Source organism: Oncorhynchus tshawytscha, linkage group LG17, assembly GCF_018296145.1.
Source record: "Oncorhynchus tshawytscha isolate Ot180627B linkage group LG17, Otsh_v2.0, whole genome shotgun sequence".
Taxonomy (NCBI): domain Eukaryota; kingdom Metazoa; phylum Chordata; class Actinopteri; order Salmoniformes; family Salmonidae; genus Oncorhynchus; species Oncorhynchus tshawytscha.
This window is the reverse complement of record NC_056445.1, coordinates 20,646,603-20,672,158: the sequence shown is the minus strand read 5'-3', so window position 1 is coordinate 20,672,158 and position 25,556 is coordinate 20,646,603. Positions and strand designations below refer to the sequence as shown.

The window sequence follows — 25,556 nt, the reverse complement described above, 5'->3', positions numbered from 1 at the left end:
ACTCAGTGTATATTTAAGCAATAAGGCAAGCGGTCATAACTGGGTTGACGATCTGCTGCTACTGTGCTGTACTCCACTCAATATTTATTTTTGGCTTAACTACACTGCTTGTAATGACTATATGCTGTCTTCTTATACATGTACCACCTAATAGGATGTTGTTTTATTTTGTGTATGTGTGAGTTAAGTTTTGTTTGTCCTCTAAATTGGCCATCCCATTCAACAGTACAATGAATGTCATTGATAGTATTGCTGTCTTTTTTATTTGATTTTTTTATTGTAAAATAATAAACATATAAAAATAAAAAAATAAGGCAAGCGGAGGTGTGGTATTTGGCCAATATACCACGACTAAGGGCTGTTCTTAAGCACGACACAACGCGGAGTGCCTAGACACTGCCCTTAGCCATGGTATATTGGCCATATATCACCAACCCCCGAGGTGCCTTATTGCTATTAAAACCTGGTTACCAGTGTAATTAGAGCAGTAAAAATAAATGTTTTGTCATACCCATGGTATAAGGTCTGATATACCACGGCTGTCATCCAATCAGCATTCAGGGCTCGACCTACCCAGTTTATAATTGGCATTGTATTTTAGGTTATTGTCCTGCTGAAAGGTGAATCTGTCTCTGTTGGAAAGAGGACTGAACCAGGTTTTCTTCTTGGATTTTACCAGTGCTTAGCTCTCTTCCATTTTTATCCTAAAAAACTCCCTAGTCCTTGCTCATGACAAGCATACACATAAGATGATGCAGTCACCACCATGTTTGAAAATATGAAGAGAGGTACTCAGTGATGTGTTGTGTTCGATTTGCCCCAAACGCAACCATTTGTATTCAGGACAAAAAGTTCATTACTTTACCACAATATTTGCAGTTTTACTTTAATGCCTTATTGCAAACAGATATGTTTTGGAATATTTGTATTCTGTACAGGCTTCCTTCTTTTCACTCTGTTATAAAGGTTAGTATTGTGGAGTAACTACAATGTTGTTGATCCATCCTCAGTTTTCTCCTATCACAGCCATTAAACTTTAACTGTTTTAAAGTCACCATTGGCCTCATGGTGAAATCCCTGAGCGGTTTCCTTCCTCTGCGGCAACTAAGTTAGGAAGGATGCCTAAATCTTTGTAGTGACTGGGTGTATTGATTCACCATCCAAAGTGTAATTAATAACTTCACCATGCTCAAAGGGATATTCAATATCTGCTTTTACAATGTTCTACCAATAGGTTCCCTTCTTTGCAAGGCATTGGAAAGTTCTCTGGTCTTTGTAATTTAATCTGTGTTTGAAATTCAATGCTTGGCTGAGGAGTAATTGTATGTGTGGGATACAGCGATGAGGTAATCATTCAAAGATCATGTTAACCACTATTGTTGCACACAGAGTGAGTCCATGATAACTTATTATGTGACTTGTTAAGCACATTTTTACTCCTGAACTTATTTAGGCTTGCCATAACAAAGGGGTTGAATACTTATTGACTCAAGACTTTTCAGCTCTTAATTTTTTAATAATTAGACAAATATCTAAAAACATCATTCCACTTTGACATTATGGGGTATTGTGTGTCATCCTGTGACACAACATTTCCATTTGAATAAATGTTTAATTCGGGCTGTATCACAACAAAATGTGGAATAAATCAAGGGGTGTGAATACTTTTCTGAAGGCACTGTATGTTCAATCTAATTGTTAGACAATCCCCTTTCCAAACAGAATTGCTGACAGTGCGTAGTCACAATAGAAAACGACAAACCCCTCAATAAACATTTGTGCTGTATGTGTGTACAGTCTGATACAAAATTATCTATTGGTGTGCTGTTATTTCACTGTGCTGTGAGGACTTCCCAGTCAGCACATTGAGTGTCACACATGTTAATTAATGTGAGGAAGTCTCTCTGGTCTCTGCCCTGACTACTGGGGCAGGTCAGTCGGCCACGATCTATCGCAGAGGGGACACCCTGAGGGACAGAGACAGCGGTTGGGTTTAATAATGCTGAGGCAGAATGTCCTCCTGTCATTTGGGTCAAGGCAATGCTAATCGCCTCTCCACTGATCCTCTGTTATGACTGCAGCCCTGGGCTGACCTTCACACCCAGGCTCATCATAACTACAGTGTAACTATTGTGTAACTACATTACAGCTGTGTGAAACTGTTAACTCACTTCATTTTGAATGTAGTCCCACTTCAATGGGATTTATCTATTATTAAGTCATAAGGTTTACAACCTCTGTGTGTTCAGAAATAACTCAGGCGTTTGTTTTTCTCTCCTAGGCTACTCGTGAGTCATTGGTCCAGTGTGTGACTGACCCGGCTGTGGAAGACGTGACTGATGCTGAAAAGGGTGAGGAGACCTATTTTAAGATGTGTGTTTTTATTCTCTGAATCTGAAAGCCAACCACCAGGACCAGTCATACATCTGAAAGCCAACCACCAGGACCAGTCATACATCTGAAAGCCAACCACCAGGACCAGTCATACATCTGAAAGCCAACCACCAGGACCAGTCATACATCTGAAAGCCAACCACCAGGACCAGTCATACATCTGACAGCCAACCACCAGGACCAGTCATACATCTGAATGCCAACCACCAGGACCAGTCATACATCCTGCCAGCAGCACACACACCCTCTATTGATGTGTTTGCATAGGATTGGACACTGTGCTGTCACAGGCCTCGCTGACAACAGAGTTTGGCATAGTGACGCAGATGCGGTTACAGGATTACCCATTTCACTGTCTGTGACTAAACCTGAAAGACTGGTGGTTTAGTAGACATGTTAACAGTATTGACAGTATGTTGACCGTATGTCAATAATCATCTCAATTGTTAACTTTTAGAAGCAAAAATCTGAATGAATCCATAATGTATAGGTCTAGTCATGAACTACTGGGAGGTGCCAGTGGTAGGATCGAATTTTAGTTCTTGCACGGGGTACATGAAAAATATCTGTTTTAATTGTGCATTGTGTGATTATTAGGCTGGCTATTAATTTTCATCTTTATTGATTTCCCCAGCCCAAATACTGGCTCTGGAGCAGCAGCTATTGGAGAAAGACCATGAGTTCGCTGCCCTGCGAGAGAGTCTTGTGCTGGCTGAAGAGCGGGGCTCAAATGATGCATTCAAGGTAATCTCTGATCAGATTCTAGACCAGCGTGAGGACACTGCCATGGCCCCCTGCGACAGTCCTACAGTGCTGCCAGACCTCCTAGAAGACACGCGAGAGGAGGACACCACCCTGGTGGCAGAGGATAGGTCAAGCCTGTCAGTCTCTGCTGATAACGAGAGCAGTCCAGAGCTCATTGAATCCCAGTCTGACTCTCCCGGAGAATCTAAGGGGGCCTCCTCTGATGAGATGGTCACGAGCAGTGACTCCGAGGTGGCCCACAGCAGCTGGACCCTCCTAGAGGCTGTGAACCAAGATGAAGGTCAGCAGTCGCCTCCCATACTGCAGGGCTTTGGCCAGCTCCAGATGCAATCCTGGGAAGAGAACAGCTCTGAGCAGGAAACATCCACAGTCCAGGTGGAGTCCTCATCAGTCATCATCCGTGAGACTGTGCAGGTGCACCTCAGACAGCAGGGGGCGACCCTCTCTGACTCTGCCCCTGGACAGGTGTTTGCCCAGGCCCTGGCAGATGAGATGCAGAACAGGTACAGTGAGCTCATGGCTGAGCTCCAGAGATTGAGAGAGGCTGCCTCAGAGTCACAGGAGAGAACCCAAGGCCTTGAGGAAGAGATTCGGTCCCTGGCAGCTGCCAAGGATGAGGCAGAGTCCCAGGCCCAGAGATATGAGGAAGAGCTCCAGTCAGCCAGGTCAGAGATGGACACGGTGGCCCAGCACAGTGGCTCTGAGTTGGAGAGGCAGAGCATGGAGATGCATCTCCTGGAGGAGCAGCTGGACAGCCTGCAGACAGAAGGCAGCTCCAAAGAGCAGAAGATCCAGGCCCTGCAGGCAGACCTGGACGAGGCTCAGCGCTCTCTCTCTGAGCAGGAGGGCCAGGCCAGGATGCTGAGCACCCAGCTGGAAGAAGGGGAGATCACTTCCTCTGAGCTGGAGCAGAAGCTCCAAGACATGGAGGCCAGCCTGCTGGAGATCTCTCAGGCTAGGGACATGGCCAAAGCTGTACTGTCTGAGAGGGACACTGAGATTAACGAGCTGCAACTGCGTATTACCCAGAAAGAGCAGGAGATGATGGAGCTGAGCAACGGCTTGTCTGCCAAACTGCTCCAGACCGGTGAGGAGATGTTCCTGATGAGCACTGAGGTCAAGAAACTGAAGAAGCAGATAATTGAGCTTGAGAAAGCTGGAGAAAATGAGAAAGCGACAGGGGAGAGTCATGTAGAGGATGGTGATGAGCTCACTAGTTTGCGAAAGGACAAAGAGGATCTGACAACCCAAGTGGCCACCATTAAAAAGAGGTTACAGGCAGCCCTGGTGCAGCGCAAAGAGCTGATGAAAAAAGTTGTGGCGTTTGAGAAAGAGGCAGATCAAAGGAAAGGACAAGTAGGGAAAGCATCAGAGGAAGCCCCTGCAAGTGTACCAGCTTTAGAAAAAGACAGAAAACAAGAGGATATGGCAATTGAGACTACTCTCGAAGAGTTCAGACAAGACTTGAGGTCCAAAGAAGAGGTCATGGAGGTTTTGGAACAGAAAATCAGCCAGCAGGATCAGGTTCTGGAAGAGACACTTGAAATGACCAGAAGGCTGAGTGAGGGAGCTCAGCAGACTCCAGAGGCTGACACCTCATCTGAAATCACTGGGTTGCAGTCCCAGGTGGCCTCACCGGAGTCAGATTGCGAAACACTGCAAAAGAAACTCCAGGAGGCCCAGGACTCTCGCAAAGAAACCATCCGCATGGCCAAAGAAAAGGACAGGCACCACCGTGAACAGCTTAAACAACAAAAGGAAGAGTACAATGGGCTGTTGGAGCGTTTGGAGGAGCAGGTTGGTGAACGAGATGGGCTGTTGACTAGACTGACCGAGCCCGAGGAACTGCAGGCACAGAAAGAGGTGAGCACAGAGAAGGAAGTACATGCCGAGCTGGAGACCAACGCTGCAGTGGAGAAGATTGTGAAGCCAGCTGCAGGAGATTGGGTCCAGGAAGACTGGGTGGAATTTTCAGCTCCTGAGAATGAAGCACAACAACAAGGTGATAAACCCATTACCAGTTCCGAGGAACCCTCTCAGCTACTTTCAGCTGACATTGAGGCCTCATTACAAGCTCTGAAAGAAGAGGTCCAGGCTGAGAAGGCATCTTGTACAGAGTTGAAGAGCCAACTGCAGGAGAGCCAGGCTAGCCTGTCACTCAGGGAAAGTGAGCTTCTAGTGCTGGGCAAAGAGCTGCAGGCCCTGAGAGAGAAGGAGAGCCAGATTGAACATGTCTATGAGGAGTTGGAGGCTCTGAGGGAGAAGTGTCTCCAGGCTCAGACCTATGCAGAAGCTGTGAAAGCAGAGTTGGAGGCCAAGGGAGCCGCATCAGACTCCGCTGAGTCCACCATTGCCGTCCTGCAGACAGAGGTGGAGGACTTCAAGCAGTTCCTCAGCAACAAGAACGATGAGATCATGGAGCTTAGCCAGCAGCTGGGTGAGCAAAGCTCCCTCCTCCAGTCTATGCAAGAGACAGTGTATGAGAAGGACCAGTCGATCGCCTCCCTGCAGGAAGGCCTGAGAGCAGAGAAGGAAAAGAGCCAGAGACTGGAGGCCGAGGTCCCCCAGAAGCAGGAGGAAGAGAAGGGCAGCGAGGCCAAGATCCTGCAGCTTCAGCAGAAGCTCAAAGCTGCCCTTATCTCCCGCAAAGAGGCCCTCAAAGAGAACAAAAGCCAGAAAGAAGAGTTGGCCTCCACTGAGAAAGTCATCACTGAACTGCAGCAGAGGATGGATGCTAGAGAAGTCGAGCTGGAGAAGCTGAGAGCAGAAAGAGAGAGGCTTATAGAGGAGGTCGATCGGACCTTGGTGGAGAACCAGAGCCTTGGGGGATCCTGCGAGAGCCTCAAGCTGGCCATGGAGGGTATGCTGACAGAGAAAGACTTCTGTAAAAGAGAGGCCGAGTCTGCCAAGGAGGAGGCTGCCCGGGCATGCAGAGAATGTGAGGAGAAGGTGCATGGGATGAAAGATGAGTATGAGACTCTGCTAAAGTCCTATGAGAACGTGAGTGATGAGGCAGAGCGTGTGAGACGTGTGCTGGAAGCTGCTAGGCAGGAGAGGAAGGAGCTTGTTGCTAGAGCCAGGACCCACGAGGCAGCCAGAGAGGAGGCTGAACGGCAGAAAGAAGAGGCCCAGAAAGAGGTGGACACTGTTAAAGACAAGATGAGGAAGTTTGCCAAGACCAAGCAGCAGAAAATCATGGATTTAGAGGAGGAGAATGAGAGACTCCGAGAGATGGATGAAAAGAAAGGAATAAGAAGAGAGGACAAGGCACTCAAAGGAGAACTTGAAAGACTCAAAGAAGAGTTTGAGGCTCTGAAAGCTGATTTGAATGCCACTACGGCACAGAGGGACTCCTTAGAACAGCAGGGTGTTGAGTTAAGGGAGCAACTAGCCCAAGAGCTAGAGAAAGGGGACAGATTAGCCCCAGATAAAACCCCCAGCTCTGATGTAGTGGAGGAGAATATTGTTGCCCAGCAGTCTAGTACAGTCATGACTAAAACTACCCAAGAGCCAGTTAAGAGCCAGCCTCAGGACATAGAGCCACATAGTCAGGCCATAGAGTCTGAGGTAGCTGCACCTGAAACGCCCTCTGTTGAGGAGATGGTGAAGACCGAAATAACTGAAAATACACAGGCCCTAATTGATGAGAAATTGAGCAAAATGGAGGAAGCCCTACAGTCAGAGAGGGAACTGAGGCAACAGCACGAGGCTGAACTCACTGCCGAGCTGTCCTCTTTGGAACAGCGCCTTCAGGAGAGTAAAGAAAAGGAACAGACCCAGAGAGAAGAGCCAGTGAAGACGGACATGTCTGAAAGTGAACAGACCGTAATTGAGGGAAAACGGAGGGAAATGGAGGCAGTCCTACATTCAGAGAGGGAACCGTGGCAAGAGAGTGAGGCTGAACTCAAGGCTGGACTAGCCTCTCTGGAGCAGCTCCTTCAGGAGAGTAAAGTTAAGGAACAGAGCCTGATGGAGGAGAGCTCTAAAAGGGAAGCCCAACTCCAGGAGCTCCACAGCAGCCTGTTGGTAGAAAAGGACGACCTAGAGGAGCGTCTGATGAACCAGCTGGCCCAGCTGAATGGCAGCATCGCCGGCTACCAGCAGGACGCGGCAGACAGCCGGGAGCGCCTTGCGGAGCTGCAGCGGGAGGTGGAGAGACTGGAGAGGGAGCGGGCTGAACTGGAAGCCCTGGCCGAGAGCGAGAGGGACCGGGCAGCCAGGCTGGAGGAGGACAAGAGGCAGGCCCAGAGAGAGAGGGCTGAGGCAGAGGCCGAGTCAGGGAAACAGAGGGAGCTGGAGCAGCAGCTGAAGTCCGCCCAGAGGGTGAAAGAGGGCAGCCAGAGCCGGGCAAAGCAGCTGGAGGAGCTGCTGAGAGAGAAGCAGCTGGAGGTGCGCCAGATGCAGAAGGACTGCATCCAGTACCAGGAAAGGATCAGCGAGATGGCCAGGGAGGGCAAGGCTTTGCAACTGGGCAGCAACGAGGTCCACAAAGAGCTTGGGCAAGCCTATCTGGAGAGGACCAAAGTCACAGACGCTTTGAAGAAGACTGAGGCTGAGCTATCTAGCTGCAAAGCCCAGCTGGTTGAGGCCCAGACAGAGGCCAGCCAGGCCCAAGCTGAGAGGAGAGCCTGTGAGCAGACCGCTCTACAGAGAGAGGCTGAGTTGAAAGCAGAAGCAGAGCAGAACCTGGACTCTGTGAGGTTCAGGCTGGGAGCTGAGTTGAAGCAGATTGAGCTGAGGTTGGAGGAGTCTTACCGGGAGAGGGAGAGAGAGGAGGATGCCACCCGGGAGGCAAAAGAGCTGGCTGACACCGCTGAGAGACAGGCCCAGCAGATGCAGGCCCGCCTCGATGAGTCTCTGGCCCGACTGGCTGCCTTCTCGCGCTGTATGTCCTCCCTGCAGGACGACAGGGACCGCGTGCTGGATGAGACCCGGCAGTGGGAGAGTCGCTTCAACAGCACCCTCCAGGGGAAGGAGGCAGAGGTGCGGGAGGGAGAGACCCGCTCCAGAGATCTGGCTGAACAGCTGCATAAAGAGACCGCACGGAGAGAAGAGCTACAGCTTACAGTGGACAGGTAAAAATGGCTACTGTTCCTGAAAAAGTCAATTAATTAAATTGCCCCAATGTCCTGCCAGGTTTGTGATACACTATGCTGTGTTATGTCATGTGTTTATTTCTTATTCTTTGTCCAGACTGCAGAAAGCAGACGAGCAGTGGCAGCTGAAATGGGAGCAGGAAGAGAAGAGGCTCCGTGAGAACCAAGCTGCCCTGGAGCAGGAGAGGGGAGAGCTTCAGAAGTCCCTAGCCCAGACTGAGACCTCCCTGGCTGACGCTCGCGTCCAGCTGGCCTCCCTAGAGAGCGAGGCGGAGGGGCTCCGCCACAGAACCCAGGCCCTGGAAGAGGCAGTTGGGAAGCTGCAGGGAGAGACCAATGAGGTCGGGTCCCAGCTGAAGGAGAGGGAAGCAGAGGGGAGGAGGCTGGGCCTGAGCGTGGAACAACTGGAGACAGACCTGCGCTCCTCCAAGACCCTGACAGAGAGTCTGCAGACAGAGCTGAGTGAGAAGGAGAGGAGAGAGGTAGAGCTGCTGGGGGAGAAGGAGCAGGCCGTGACACAGGTACGCATCACTTTTATTTCATCTCTGTTTTATAACAATGAAAATGTTTAAATTCCCCTGCATCTTCTTGACTGTTTACATGCTTGCTCCACCCAGGCTGCAGAGGAGGCCAGGAGGGAGGCTGACGCCAGGGCCCAGGAGGCTGAGAAGGAGCTGGAGGAGAGGAGAGAGGAGGTGCGGGGTCTGGAGGACCGGCTGCGGAAGGCAGAAGAGGAGAGCAGCCACAGCAAAGCCAGGCTGGACGCCTTCACCAAGGCCATAGGCTCTTTACAGGACGACAGAGACAGAGTACTTAGCATGTACAAACAGCTGGAGGAGAAACATCTGCAGGTAAAAAAAAACAATGGTAACACTCATGTGTACAGAGGCATAAATGACAGGTCAAGAAGAGATTCTGTAAACCGGTAGTAAATGTTTATGTACACGCAGGTCATCGACATGCTGAAACTGTATGTAGTGATAGTACTGTAGAATGTCTTCCTCGTGTCCCAGTTGTATAACCCATCCCTCTACGTAATGGGTCTGTTGTCCCAGGTGATGATGGAAAAGGACGCTCTGATCCAGGAGGCTGCTGCGGAGAATAACAGTCTGAAGGAGGAGCTGCGCTCCCTATTGGTCCAGAGGGACGACCTCCACGCAGAGAAGGCAAAGCTATCTGCCCAGCTTCACGGCTACAGTGACGACCTTACCCAGGTCCTCACCATGAAGGAGTCCCAGCACAAGCAGCTCTTGTCCGGCCAGCTGGAGCGCATCGCTACCCTGGAGAAGGAGAGAGCTGAGCTAGAGGCTAAGATCAAGAGCCTGGAGGGAGGGGAGGCTTTTGTTCAGGCGGTGGAGAGGGAGACACTCAGCCAGGCTGGTGATAGTGGAAACAGGCAGGTGAGAGATGCTCCCGGGGCAGAGGTAGAGAAGCTGAGGGAGCAGCTGCAGGCTGCCAGGGCCCAGGTGGAGAGCCTGGAGGAGAGCCTTGCCAAGGAAAGAGAGGTGCAGGAGGCTCGGCAGAAGGAGCTGAAAGAACTGCGTTGGGAGGGAGGGGTGACACGCACGGAATCGGAGACAGCGGCCGAGAGGGTGGCTGAGCTGGCCCAAGACCTGCTGAGCATGGAGCAGAGACTGCTGGAGGAGAGGGAGGTGGCCAGCCAGCTCCGGGCCCAGAACCAGGCGTTTGGCCAGGCCATGGCGTCACTGCAGGGCAGCAGGGACCAGGCACTCAGCCAGGCCCAGGAGCTCAGCCTCAGACTGGAGGAGATGAGCAGGGCAGGGGGCCAGCAGACACCCACCACAGGCCATGGAGGATCCACTTCGGAGGTGTGGGGACTGAAGAACGCTCTGTCAGCCCTGCAGAACGACAGGGAGAGACTGGTAATCAACCACAGTTATTTCCATTTAACACAAAGTATTCCATAAAAGCATTATGTCATGTCTTTGGCTATGCCAGATTAAGTGATATGACATGCTATTCTATAAAATAATTTCTCTGTAATTAATATTACCTGATTTAAGCTAATCACGTAAGTGTAATTAACTAGAAAGTCGGGGAACCACAACATAATGTTTATAGAGCTGTTATCTTATGAATAAACTCTTAAAGACCTGGTAATCTTTTACCTCAATATCAGTCAATATTTAATCGTCACCTTGTTAAGTCTCATCTGAAAGTTGTAAATTCTTGGTTATCTTCACGAACCCTGGCTAACAAGTTGAATCAGCAATACATCATTTGGTTTAATTATTTATTTACTAAATACCTAAATAACACAGAATTACATCTACACAGAATGGATCATACATTGATTACAAATTATGTCATAAAGGAAAACGTCCCTAGCGGATGGAACACATATGATTGCTGGTTACACAGAGAAAGGGGGTTGGGTTTTGAATGAAAGCGCGGGAAGACTGAGTAACAAAGGGAGAAGCTAATCTATCATAAATACAGAATCTTATGCATTCTAAATAACCGCCCATTTGGAAAAAGAAAATGCAAGGAATATTTACTCTGAGCTGCGCTTCAGTAGGTTGGTCGTAGATGGAAGATCGGGTTGCCCAGCAGGGATCTCTTGTTCTCTGAAGAATGTCTCTGGTGGTAAACTGGATGCGTTGTAGTATCGTTCTGTGTGTTAGACTGGCTACGTCGTCCGTCCTTTCCTAGCCCACATTTACAGCGGCTGCTGCTAACTCAACGGCTAGGAGTGAATAAGAGTTCAAAGTTCATACCAAGTTGCCATACTTTTAAGCTTGTGCTATATTCTGGCTGGTATGGTCGGAATTCATCCTTTCGGTGTGTCGATCGTCACCTTCACCTTGAACACGATGCTAATTTCGTTAGGTTATTATCTGAGCCCTTTTAACGTAGGACTGTCGTCCTCGGAACAGAAAGTTGGATTTTCGTCAACGGGTTTATATCGGGGTGACGAGAAGGGCGTGTTTCATAGTTTACAACCCATGTTTGTTCACTTGGGCGGGGCCTCTAAGTGAGCAGAGTTTCTCTATGACAAGCCGTTCTCTCATTTAAGAAGCTAAAATTACATTTAATCTTTTCACAAATAGTTTCAAGTCCATGTGAATCTGATAACTAGAATGTGTCGACTTTCCAAGATAAATCAAATCAAATCAAATCAAATTTATTTATATAGCCCTTCGTACATCAGCTGATATCTCAAAGTGCTGTACAGAAACCCAGCCTAAAACCCCAAACAGCAAGCAATGCAGGTGTAGAAGCACGGTGGCTAGGAAAAACTCCCTAGAAAGGCCAAAACCTAGGAAGAAACCTAGAGAGGAACCAGGCTATGTGGGGTGGCCAGTCCTCTTCTGGCTGTGCCGGGTGGAGATTATAACAGAACATGGCCAAGATGTTCAAATGTTCATAAATGACCAGCATGGTCGAATAATAATAAGGCAGAACAGTCAGGTGGAAGTTGAAACTGGAGCAGCAGCATGGCCAGGTGGACTGGGGACAGCAAGGAGTTTATGTCATCCTGTCATTAATAGTAATGTCTCAGACAACAACTGATCTGAGATCATATTCATCAAACACATATTTCCAACTGGTTGGATTACTGAAATATGGTTCCGTTTCCCACCTTCTGATGTTACCAGACTCTCTATGTTACAAAGGCTTTACAAGAGTCAACTCTATAAAGTAGAGAGAGAAAAGGGGAAAGGTATTTATGGGGGTCATAAACATCCCACAACAGGCCAACGTCATGACAACTACTAACACAACCACAATGGTAGTGATGTCATAACTTATCTGTATATAGTGTTTTCATATACCAGTATCCACAGTAACACAAGCTTTGTTTCTCCCTGTCCTGTAGTTGGAACAGCTCCAGCAGCAGCACTCAGAGCTCACTCGACTGGGAGGAGGAGAGCTGTCTAGACTCAGCCAGGAGCTAGAGGAGGAGAGGAGGAGGGCTGAGGAGATAGACAACCTGAGGCAGAGGGAGAACCAGGAACTAGAAATTCTCAGGTGAGACATGCTTCATAAAGAGCTGCTTATGTTATTTAAAATCCAAACATTCTTAATCAGAGGTATATGAGTGTCTATGCCTTGGCTACATAGGTATATCTGTCTCTCTCTAGGCTGGAGCAGGTTGACTGGCAGGCCCAGGCAGAGCTCCTGAAGCAGCAGACCCTGGCCACCCTCTCAGACCGTGACCAGCAGGTGCGCCAGCTCGGTGCCATGTTGGAGGAGGCCCGCGCCACCAGGCCCAAACCACCGGAGGAACACCACCAGAGACAGGTGAGGAGGAGGACACCTCTAAATCTGAAACTGATAACGACTGTACTTGGACCAGGCATTAGTGAGATGGCAGACTGCTGTTCATGTCCAAATCAAATTGTATTTGTCACGTACACAGTTTACAGCGGGTATAAAAGGTGCAGTGAAATCACCTTTTTCTGGACCAATCTGACAACTACCTCTGATCACACTCTGACTTACAATACTAAATTACATGGTTGGATGAAAGTTACTTCATTTCATGAATCTGGATTAGATGATTACATATTCCATCTCTGTGTCTCCCTCTGGCTCTTTCCTCTTCATTTCTCTTGCATGCCCCTTGTCCATTTTCTTTCATCGTTTCTTCTCTGCTTCTTCTTCGTTCTTTTGGTTGTGTGTGTGTGTACAGTCTGCTGAGCCCGTTGCTCTCCCTCCCTCTCCTCAGCTCTCACATGTGTTTGAGGAGAACCGCCATCTCTCCTCCCAGTTCCAAGGCAGTTCCCAGAGGCTAGACGAGGCAGAGAGCCGCTGCACTGCCCTCCAGAGGCAGCTCCAGGAACTGCACGAAGACAAGCGCAAGGTCAGCACGCCCTTGGATATCACTCTGCTCTGATTCATTCACTGTCCCTAGTTGATACATACTGAACATATGTTTTTAAAGATAATATGTCCACTATGGCACAGAGGAACTAGATGTACACATTGACATCTCTGGAGCAATTTAAGACTCTACTATAGGGATTTCTACAATGTTTAGTGATTTTTACTATTTTTTGTGGCCCCCAGGGGACAGGGGAAGTGGACAGTGCCCCCGGAGCTCCTCAGCAGCACAGTGGCCCTTCAGAGAGCGAGAGCCTCAGGGTGGATTTTAAAGAGCTCCAGCGCAGGTACCAGTTCTCAACCCCACGACACCCCCCTTTAAAAACACATACAGTACACACACACATACAGTACACACACATACAGTACACACACACATACAGTACACACACACATACAGTACACACACGTTCTCTCTACCAATGACCAAAACACACACACATACAGTACACACACACACGTTCTCTCTACCAATGACCAAAACACACACACGTTCTCTCTACCATTGACCAAAACACACACACATACAGTACACACACACATACAGTACACACACATACAGTACACACACACGTTCTCTCTACCAATGACCAAAACACACACACATACAGTACACACACACGTTCTCTCTACCAATGACCAAAACACACACACATACAGTACACACACACGTTCTCTCTACCAATGACCAAAACACACACACATACAGTACACACACGTTCTCTCTACCAATGACCAAAACACACACACATACAGTACACACACACACACACGTTCTCTCTACCAATGACCAAAACACACACACATACAGTACACACACATACGTTCTCTCTACCAATGACCAAAACACACACTCATACAGTACACACACACACATGTTCTCTCTACCAATGGCCAAAACACACACGTATACAGTACACACACACACGTTCTCTCTACCAATGACCAAAACGCATACAGTACACACACACATACAGTACACACACACACACATACAGTACACACACACATACAGTACACACACACACACATATAGTACACACACACATACAGTACACACACATACAGTACACACACACACACGTTCTCTCTACCAATGACCAAAACACACACACATACAGTACACACACACATACAGTACATACAGTACACACACACATACAGTACACACACGTTCTCTCTACCAATGACCAAAACACACACTCATACAGTACACACACACACACAGTACACACACATACAGTACACACACACATACAGTACACACACATACAGTACACACACACACGTTCTCTCTACCAATGACCAAAACACACACACATACAGTACACACACACATACAGTACACACACACACGTTCTCTCTACCAATGGCCAAAACACACACACATACAGTACACACACACACGTTCTCTCTACCAATGACCAAAACTCGCACTCATACAGTACACACACATACAGTACACACACACACGTTCTCTCTACCAATGACCAAAACACACACTCATACAGTACACACACACACATGTTCTCTCTACCAATGACCAAAACACACACGTATACAGTACACACACACACATTCTCTCTACCAATGACCAAAACACACACACATACAGTACACACACACATACAGTACATACAGTACACATACACGTACAGTACACACACACATACAGTACACACACATACAGTACACACACACACACGTTCTCTCTACCAATGACCAAAACACACACACATACAGTACACACACATACGTTCTCTCTACCAATGACCAAAACACACACTCATACAGTACACACAGTACACACACACACATACAGTACACACACACATACAGTACACACACATACAGTACACACACACACACGTTCTCTCTACCAATGACCAAAACACACACACATACAGTACACACACATACAGTACACACACACATACGTTCTCTCTACCAATGACCAAAACACACACTCATACAGTACACACACACACACACAGTACACACACATACAGTACACACACACACGTTCTCTCTACCAATGACCAAAACACACACTCATACAGTACACACACACACACATGTTCTCTCTACCAATGACCAAAACACACACGTATACAGTACACACACACACATTCTCTCTACCAATGACCAAAACACACACACATACAGTACACACACACATACAGTACACACACACACGTTCTCTCTACACACACACACGTTCTCTCATCAGACTGTTAAACAGCCACCACTAACATTGAGTGGCTACTGCCAACACACTGTCAATGACACTGACTCTACTCCAGCCACTTTAATCATGGGAATTGATGGGAAACGATGTAAATATATCACTAGCCACTTTAAACAATGCTACCTTATATAATGTTACTTACCCTACATTGTTCATCTCATATGCATACGTTGATACTGTACTCTATATCATCGTCTGCATCCTTATGTAATACATGTATCACTAGCCACTTTAACTATGCCACTTGGTTTACATATTTATCTCATATGTATATACTGTACTCGATATCATCTACTGTATCTTGCCTATGCTGCTCTGTACCATCACTCATTCATATATCCTTATGTACATATTCTTTATCCCCTTACACTGTGTATGACAGTAGTTTTTTTGGAATTGTTGGTTAGATTACTTGCTCGTTATTACTGCATTGTCGGAACTAGAAGCACAAGCATTTCGCTACACTCGCATTAACATCTGCTAACCATGTGTATGTGACAAATAAAATTTGATTTGATTTGATTTCTCTACCAATGGCCAAAACACACACACATACAGTACACACACACACGTTCTCTCTACCAATGACCAAAACACACACTCATACAGTACACACACACACACAGTACACACACATACAGTACACACACACACACGTTCTCTCTACCAATGACCAAAACACACACACATACAGTACACACACACGTTCTCTCTACCAATGACCAAAACACACACACATACAGTACACACACACGTTCTCTCTACCAATGACCAAAACACACACACATACAGTACACACACGTTCTCTCTACCAATGACCAAAACACACACACATACAGTACACACACACACACGTTCTCTCTACCAATGACCAAAACACACACACATACAGTACACACACACACACACACGTTCTCTCTACCAATGACCAAAACACACACACATACAGTACACACACACACACACACGTTCTCTCTACCAATGACCAAAACACACACACATACAGTACACACACACATACGGTACACATACAGTACACACACATACAGAACACACACACACGTTCTCTCTACCAATGACCAAAACACACACACACACAGTACACACACATACAGTACACACACACACGTTCTCTCTACCAATGACCAAAACACACACACATACAGTACACACACACATACGGTACACATACAGTACACACACATACAGTACACACACACACGTTCTCTCTACCAATGACCAAAACACACACTCATACAGTACACACACACACATGTTCTCTCTACCAATGGCCAAAACACACACGTATACAGTACACACACACACGTTCTCTCTACCAATGACCAAAACGCATACAGTACACACACACATACAGTACACACACACACACATACAGTACACACACACACACATACAGTACACACACACATACAGTACACACACACACACACGTTCTCTCTACCAATGACCAAAACACACACACATACAGTACACACACACATACAGTACATACAGTACACACACACATACAGTACACACACACATGTTCTCTCTACCAATGGCCAAAACACACACACATACAGTACACACACACACGTTCTCTCTACCAATGACCAAAACACACACTCATACAGTACACACACACACAGTACACACACATACAGTACACACACACATACAGTACACACACATACAGTACACACACACACGTTCTCTCTACCAATGACCAAAACACACACACATACAGTACACACACACATACAGTACATACAGTACACACACACATACAGTACACACACACACGTTCTCTCTACCAATGGCCAAAACACACACACATACAGTACACACACACACGTTCTCTCTACCAATGACCAAAACACACACTCATACAGTACACACACACACAGTACACACACATACAGTACACACACACGTTCTCTCTACCAATGACCAAAACACACACTCATACAGTACACACACACACATGTTCTCTCTACCAATGACCAAAACACACACGTATACAGTACACACACACACATTCTCTCTACCAATGACCAAAACACACACACATACAGTACACACACACATACAGTACACACACACATACAGTACACATACAGTACACACACACATACAGTACACACACATACAGTACACACACACACACGTTCTCTCTACCAATGACCAAAACACACACACATACAGTACACACACATACGTTCTCTCTACCAATGACCAAAACACACACTCATACAGTACACACACACACACAGTACACACACACACATACAGTACACACACACATACAGTACACACACATACAGTACACACACACACACGTTCTTCTACCAATGACCAAAACACACACACACACAGTACACACACATACAGTACACACACACATACGTTCTCTCTACCAATGACCAAAACACACACTCATACACTACACACACACACACAGTACACACACATACAGTACACACACACACACGTTCTCTACCAATGACCAAAACACACACTCATACAGTACACACACACACACATGTTCTCTCTACCAATGACCAAAACACACACGTATACAGTACACACACACACATTCTCTCTACCAATGACCAAAACACACACACATACAGTACACACACACATACAGTACACACACACACACGTTCTCTCTACCAATGGCCAAAACACACACACACACAGTACACACACATACGTTCTCTCTACCAATGACCAAAACACACACTCATACAGTACACACACACACACAGTACACACACATACAGTACACACACACACGTTCTCTCTACCAATGACCAAAACACACACTCATACAGTACACACACACATGTTCTCTCTACCAATGACCAAAACACACACGTATACAGTACACACACACGTTCTCTCTACCAATGACCAAAACACACACACATACAGTACACACACATACGTTCTCTCTACCAATGACCAAAACACACACTCATACAGTACACACACACACAGTACACACACATACAGTACACACACACGTTCTCTCTACCAATGACCAAAACACACACTCATACAGTACACACACACACACGTTCTCTCTACCAATGACCAAAACACACACATATACAGTACACACACACACACACGTTCTCTCTACCAATGACCAAAACACACACACATACAGTACACACACATACGTTCTCTCTACCAATGGCCAAAACACACACGTATACAGTACACACACACACGTTCTCTACCAATGACCAAAACGCATACAGTACACACACACATACAGTACACACACACACACATACAGTACACACACACATACAGTACACACACACACACATACAGTACACACACACATACAGTACACACACATACAGTACACACACACACGTTCTCTCTACCAATGACCAAAACACACACACATACAGTACACACACACATACAGTACATACAGTACACACACACATACAGTACACACACACACACGTTCTCTCTACCAATGGCCAAAACACACACACATACAGTACACACACACACGTTCTCTCTACCAATGACCAAAACACACACACATACAGTACACACACACGTTCTCTCTACCAATGACCAAAACACACACACATACAGTACACACACACGTTCTCTCTACCAATGACCAAAACACACACACATACAGTACACACACGTTCTCTCTACCAATGACCAAAACACACACACATACAGTACACACACACACACACGTTCTCTCTACCAATGACCAAAACACACACACATACAGTACACACACATACGTTCTCTCTACCAATGACCAAAACACACACTCATACAGTACACACACACACATGTTCTCTCTACCAATGGCCAAAACACACACGTATACAGTACACACACACACGTTCTCTCTACCAATGACCAAAACGCATACAGTACACACACACATACAGTACACACACACACACATACAGTACACACACACATACAGTACACACACACACACACATATAGTACACACACACATACAGTACACACACATACAGTACACACACACACACGTTCTCTCTACCAATGACCAAAACACACACACATACAGTACACACACACATACAGTACATACAGTACACACACACATACAGTACACACACGTTCTCTCTACCAATGACCAAAACACACACTCATACAGTACACACACACACACAGTACACACACATACAGTACACACACACATACAGTACACACACATACAGTACACACACACACGTTCTCTCTACCAATGACCAAAACACACACACATACAGTACACACACACATACAGTACACACACACACGTTCTCTCTACCAATGGCCAAAACACACACACATACAGTACACACACACACGTTCTCTCTACCAATGACCAAAACTCGCACTCATACAGTACACACACATACAGTACACACACACACGTTCTCTCTACCAATGACCAAAACACACACTCATACAGTACACACACACACATGTTCTCTCTACCAATGACCAAAACACACACGTATACAGTACACACACACACACATTCTCTCTACCAATGACCAAAACACACACACATACAGTACACACACACATACAGTACACACACACATACAGTACACATACACGTACAGTACACACACACATACAGTACACACACATACAGTACACACACACACACGTTCTCTCTACCAATGACCAAAACACACACACATACAGTACACACACATACGTTCTCTCTACCAATGACCAAAACACACACTCATACAGTACACACAGTACACACACACACATACAGTACACACACACATACAGTACACACACATACAGTACACACACACACACGTTCTCTCTACCAATGACCAAAACACACACACATACAGTACACACACATACAGTACACACACACATACGTTCTCTCTACCAATGACCAAAACACACACTCATACAGTACACACACACACACACAGTACACACACATACAGTACACACACACACGTTCTCTCTACCAATGACCAAAACACACACTCATACAGTACACACACACACACATGTTCTCTCTACCAATGACCAAAACACACACGTATACAGTACACACACACACATTCTCTCTACCAATGACCAAAACACACACACATACAGTACACACACACATACAGTACACACACACACGTTCTCTCTACACACACACACGTTCTCTCATCAGACTGTTAAACAGCCACCACTAACATTGAGTGGCTACTGCCAACACACTGTCAATGACACTGACTCTACTCCAGCCACTTTAATCATGGGAATTGATGGGAAACGATGTAAATATATCACTAGCCACTTTAAACAATGCTACCTTATATAATGTTACTTACCCTACATTGTTCATCTCATATGCATACGTTGATACTGTACTCTATATCATCGTCTGCATCCTTATGTAATACATGTATCACTAGCCACTTTAACTATGCCACTTGGTTTACATATTTATCTCATATGTATATACTGTACTCGATATCATCTACTGTATCTTGCCTATGCTGCTCTGTACCATCACTCATTCATATATCCTTATGTACATATTCTTTATCCTTTACACTGTGTATGACAGTAGTTTTTTTGTGGAATTGTTGGTTAGATTACTTGCTCGTTATTACTGCATTGTCGGAACTAGAAGCACAAGCATTTCGCTACACTCGCATTAACATCTGCTAACCATGTGTATGTGACAAATAAAATTTGATTTGATTTGATTTCTCTACCAATGGCCAAAACACACACACATACAGTACACACACACACGTTCTCTCTACCAATGACCAAAACACACACTCATACAGTACACACACACACACAGTACACACACATACAGTACACACACACACACGTTCTCTCTACCAATGACCAAAACACACACACATACAGTACACACACACGTTCTCTCTACCAATGACCAAAACACACACACATACAGTACACACACACGTTCTCTCTACCAATGACCAAAACACACACACATACAGTACACACACGTTCTCTCTACCAATGACCAAAACACACACACATACAGTACACACACACACACGTTCTCTCTACCAATGACCAAAACACACACACATACAGTACACACACACACACACACGTTCTCTCTACCAATGACCAAAACACACACACATACAGTACACACACACACACACACGTTCTCTCTACCAATGACCAAAACACACACACATACAGTACACACACACATACGGTACACATACAGTACACACACATACAGAACACACACACACGTTCTCTCTACCAATGACCAAAACACACACACACAGTACACACACATACAGTACACACACACACGTTCTCTCTACCAATGACCAAAACACACACACATACAGTACACACACACATACGGTACACATACAGTACACACACATACAGTACACACACACACGTTCTCTCTACCAATGACCAAAACACACACTCATACAGTACACACACACATGTTCTCTCTACCAATGACCAAAACACACACGTATACAGTACACACACACACGTTCTCTCTACCAATGACCAAAACACACACACATACAGTACACACACACATACAGTACACACACACACATGTTCTCTCTACCAATGACCAAAACACACACATATACAGTACACACACACACACGTTCTCTCTACCAATGACCAAAACACACACATATACAGTACACACACACACACACGTTCTCTCTACCAATGACCAAAACACACACACATACAGTACACACACATACGTTCTCTCTACCAATGACCAAAACACACACTCATACAGTACACACACACACATGTTCTCTCTACCAATGGCCAAAACACACACGTATACAGTACACACACACACGTTCTCTCTACCAATGACCAAAACGCATACAGTACACACACACATACAGTACACACACACACACATACAGTACACACACACACACATACAGTACACACACACATACAGTACACACACACATACAGTACACACACACACACACGTTCTCTCTACCAATGACCAAAACACACACACATACAGTACACACACACATACAGTACATACAGTACACACACACATACAGTACACACACACATGTTCTCTCTACCAATGGCCAAAACACACACACATACAGTACACACACACACGTTCTCTCTACCAATGACCAAAACACACACTCATACAGTACACACACACACAGTACACACACATACAGTACACACACACATACAGTACACACACATACAGTACACACACACACGTTCTCTCTACCAATGACCAAAACACACACACATACAGTACACACACACATACAGTACATACAGTACACACACACATACAGTACACACACACACGTTCTCTCTACCAATGGCCAAAACACACACACATACAGTACACACACACACGTTCTCTCTACCAATGACCAAAACACACACTCATACAGTACACACACACACAGTACACACACATACAGTACACACACACGTTCTCTCTACCAATGACCAAAACACACACTCATACAGTACACACACACACATGTTCTCTCTACCAATGACCAAAACACACACGTATACAGTACACACACACACATTCTCTCTACCAATGACCAAAACACACACACATACAGTACACACACACATACAGTACACACACACATACAGTACACATACAGTACACACACACATACAGTACACACACATACAGTACACACACACACACGTTCTCTCTACCAATGACCAAAACACACACACATACAGTACACACACATATGTTCTCTCTACCAATGACCAAAACACACACTCATACAGTACACACACACACACAGTACACACACACACATACAGTACACACACACATACAGTACACACACATACAGTACACACACACACACGTTCTCTCTACCAATGACCAAAACACACACACACACAGTACACACACATACAGTACACACACACATACGTTCTCTCTACCAATGACCAAAACACACACTCATACACTACACACACACACACAGTACACACACATACAGTACACACACACACACACGTTCTCTCTACCAATGACCAAAACACACACTCATACACTACACACACACACACAGTACACACACATACAGTACACACACACACACGTTCTCTCTACCAATGACCAAAACACACACTCATACAGTACACACACACACACATGTTCTCTCTACCAATGACCAAAACACACACGTATACAGTACACACACACACATTCTCTCTACCAATGACCAAAACACACACACATACAGTACACACACACATACAGTACACACACACACACGTTCTCTCTACCAATGGCCAAAACACACACACATACAGTACACACACACACGTTCTCTCTACCAATGACCAGTACACACACACACACAGTACACACACATACAGTACACACACACACGTTCTCTCTACCAATGACCAAAACACACACACATACAGTACACACACACGTTCTCTCTACCAATGACCAAAACACACACACATACAGTACACACACACGTTCTCTCTTCCAATGACCAAAACACACACACATACAGTACACACACGTTCTCTCTACCAATGACCAAAACACACACACATACAGTACACACACACACACGTTCTCTCTACCAATGACCAAAACACACACACATACAGTACACACACACACACGTTCTCTCTACCAATGACCAAAACACACACACATACAGTACACACGCACACACACGTTCTCTCTACCAATGACCAAAACACACACACATACAGTACACACACACACACGTTCTCTCTACCAATGACCAAAACACACACACATACAGTACACACACACACACGTTCTCTCTACCAATGACCAAAACACACACACATACAGTACACACACACATACGGTACACATACAGTACACACACATTCAGTACACACACACACGTTCTCTCTACCAATGACCAAAACACACACACACACAGTACACACACATACAGTACACACACACACGTTCTCTCTACCAATGACCAAAACACACACACATACAGTACACACACACATACGGTACACATACAGTACACACACACACAGTACACACACATACGTTCTCTCTACCAATGACCAAAACACACACTCATACAGTACACACACACACACAGTACACACACATACAGTACACACACACACGTTCTCTCTACCAATGACCAAAACGCATACAGTACACACACACATACAGTACACACACACACACATACAGTACACACACACATACAGTACACACACATACAGTACACACACACACACACGTTCTCTCTACCAATGACCAAAACACACACACATACAGTACACACACACATACAGTACATACAGTACACACACACATACAGTACACACACACATGTTCTCTCTACCAATGGCCAAAACACACACACATACAGTACACACACACACGTTCTCTCTACCAATGACCAAAACACACACTCATACAGTACACACACACACAGTACACACACATACAGTACACACACACATACAGTACACACACATACAGTACACACACACACACGTTCTCTCTACCAATGACCAAAACACACACACATACAGTACACACACACATACAGTACATACAGTACACACACACATACAGTACACACACACACATTCTCTCTACCAATGGCCAAAACACACACACATACAGTACACACACACACGTTCTCTCTACCAATGACCAAAACACACACTCATACAGTACACACACACACAGTACACACACATACAGTACACACACACACGTTCTCTCTACCAATGACCAAAACACACACTCATACAGTACACACACATGTTCTCTCTACCAATGACCAAAACACACACGTATACAGTACACACACACACATTCTCTCTACCAATGACCAAAACACACACACATACAGTACACACACACATACAGTACACATACAGTACACACACATACAGTACACACACACACACGTTCTCTCTACCAATGACCAAAACACACACACATACAGTACACACACATACGTTCTCTCTACCAATGACCAAAACACACACTCATACAGTACACACACACACACAGTACACACACACACATACAGTACACACACACATACAGTACACACACATACAGTACACACACACACACGTTCTCTCTACCAATGACCAAAACACACACACACACAGTA

At 45.7% G+C, this 25,556-nt stretch overlaps 1 protein-coding gene across 2 annotated transcripts in view; it reads left to right on the top strand.

Annotated features, from left to right (window-relative positions):
* golgb1 (golgin B1) overlaps window positions 1-25,556 on the top strand; it is a 42,059-nt gene that overhangs the window by 8,092 nt on the left and 8,411 nt on the right. For both annotated transcript variants that reach the window (XM_024377296.2, XM_024377295.2), the window contains exons 10-18: window positions 2,282-2,351; window positions 3,029-8,234; window positions 8,353-8,776; window positions 8,873-9,106; window positions 9,311-10,138; window positions 12,097-12,248; window positions 12,362-12,521; window positions 12,949-13,083; window positions 13,290-13,390. In XM_024377296.2, the coding sequence (XP_024233064.2) occupies window positions 2,282-2,351; window positions 3,029-8,234; window positions 8,353-8,776; window positions 8,873-9,106; window positions 9,311-10,138; window positions 12,097-12,248; window positions 12,362-12,521; window positions 12,949-13,083; window positions 13,290-13,390 (7,310 nt within the window). The remainder of the gene's footprint in view (window positions 1-2,281; window positions 2,352-3,028; window positions 8,235-8,352; window positions 8,777-8,872; window positions 9,107-9,310; window positions 10,139-12,096; window positions 12,249-12,361; window positions 12,522-12,948; window positions 13,084-13,289; window positions 13,391-25,556) is intronic.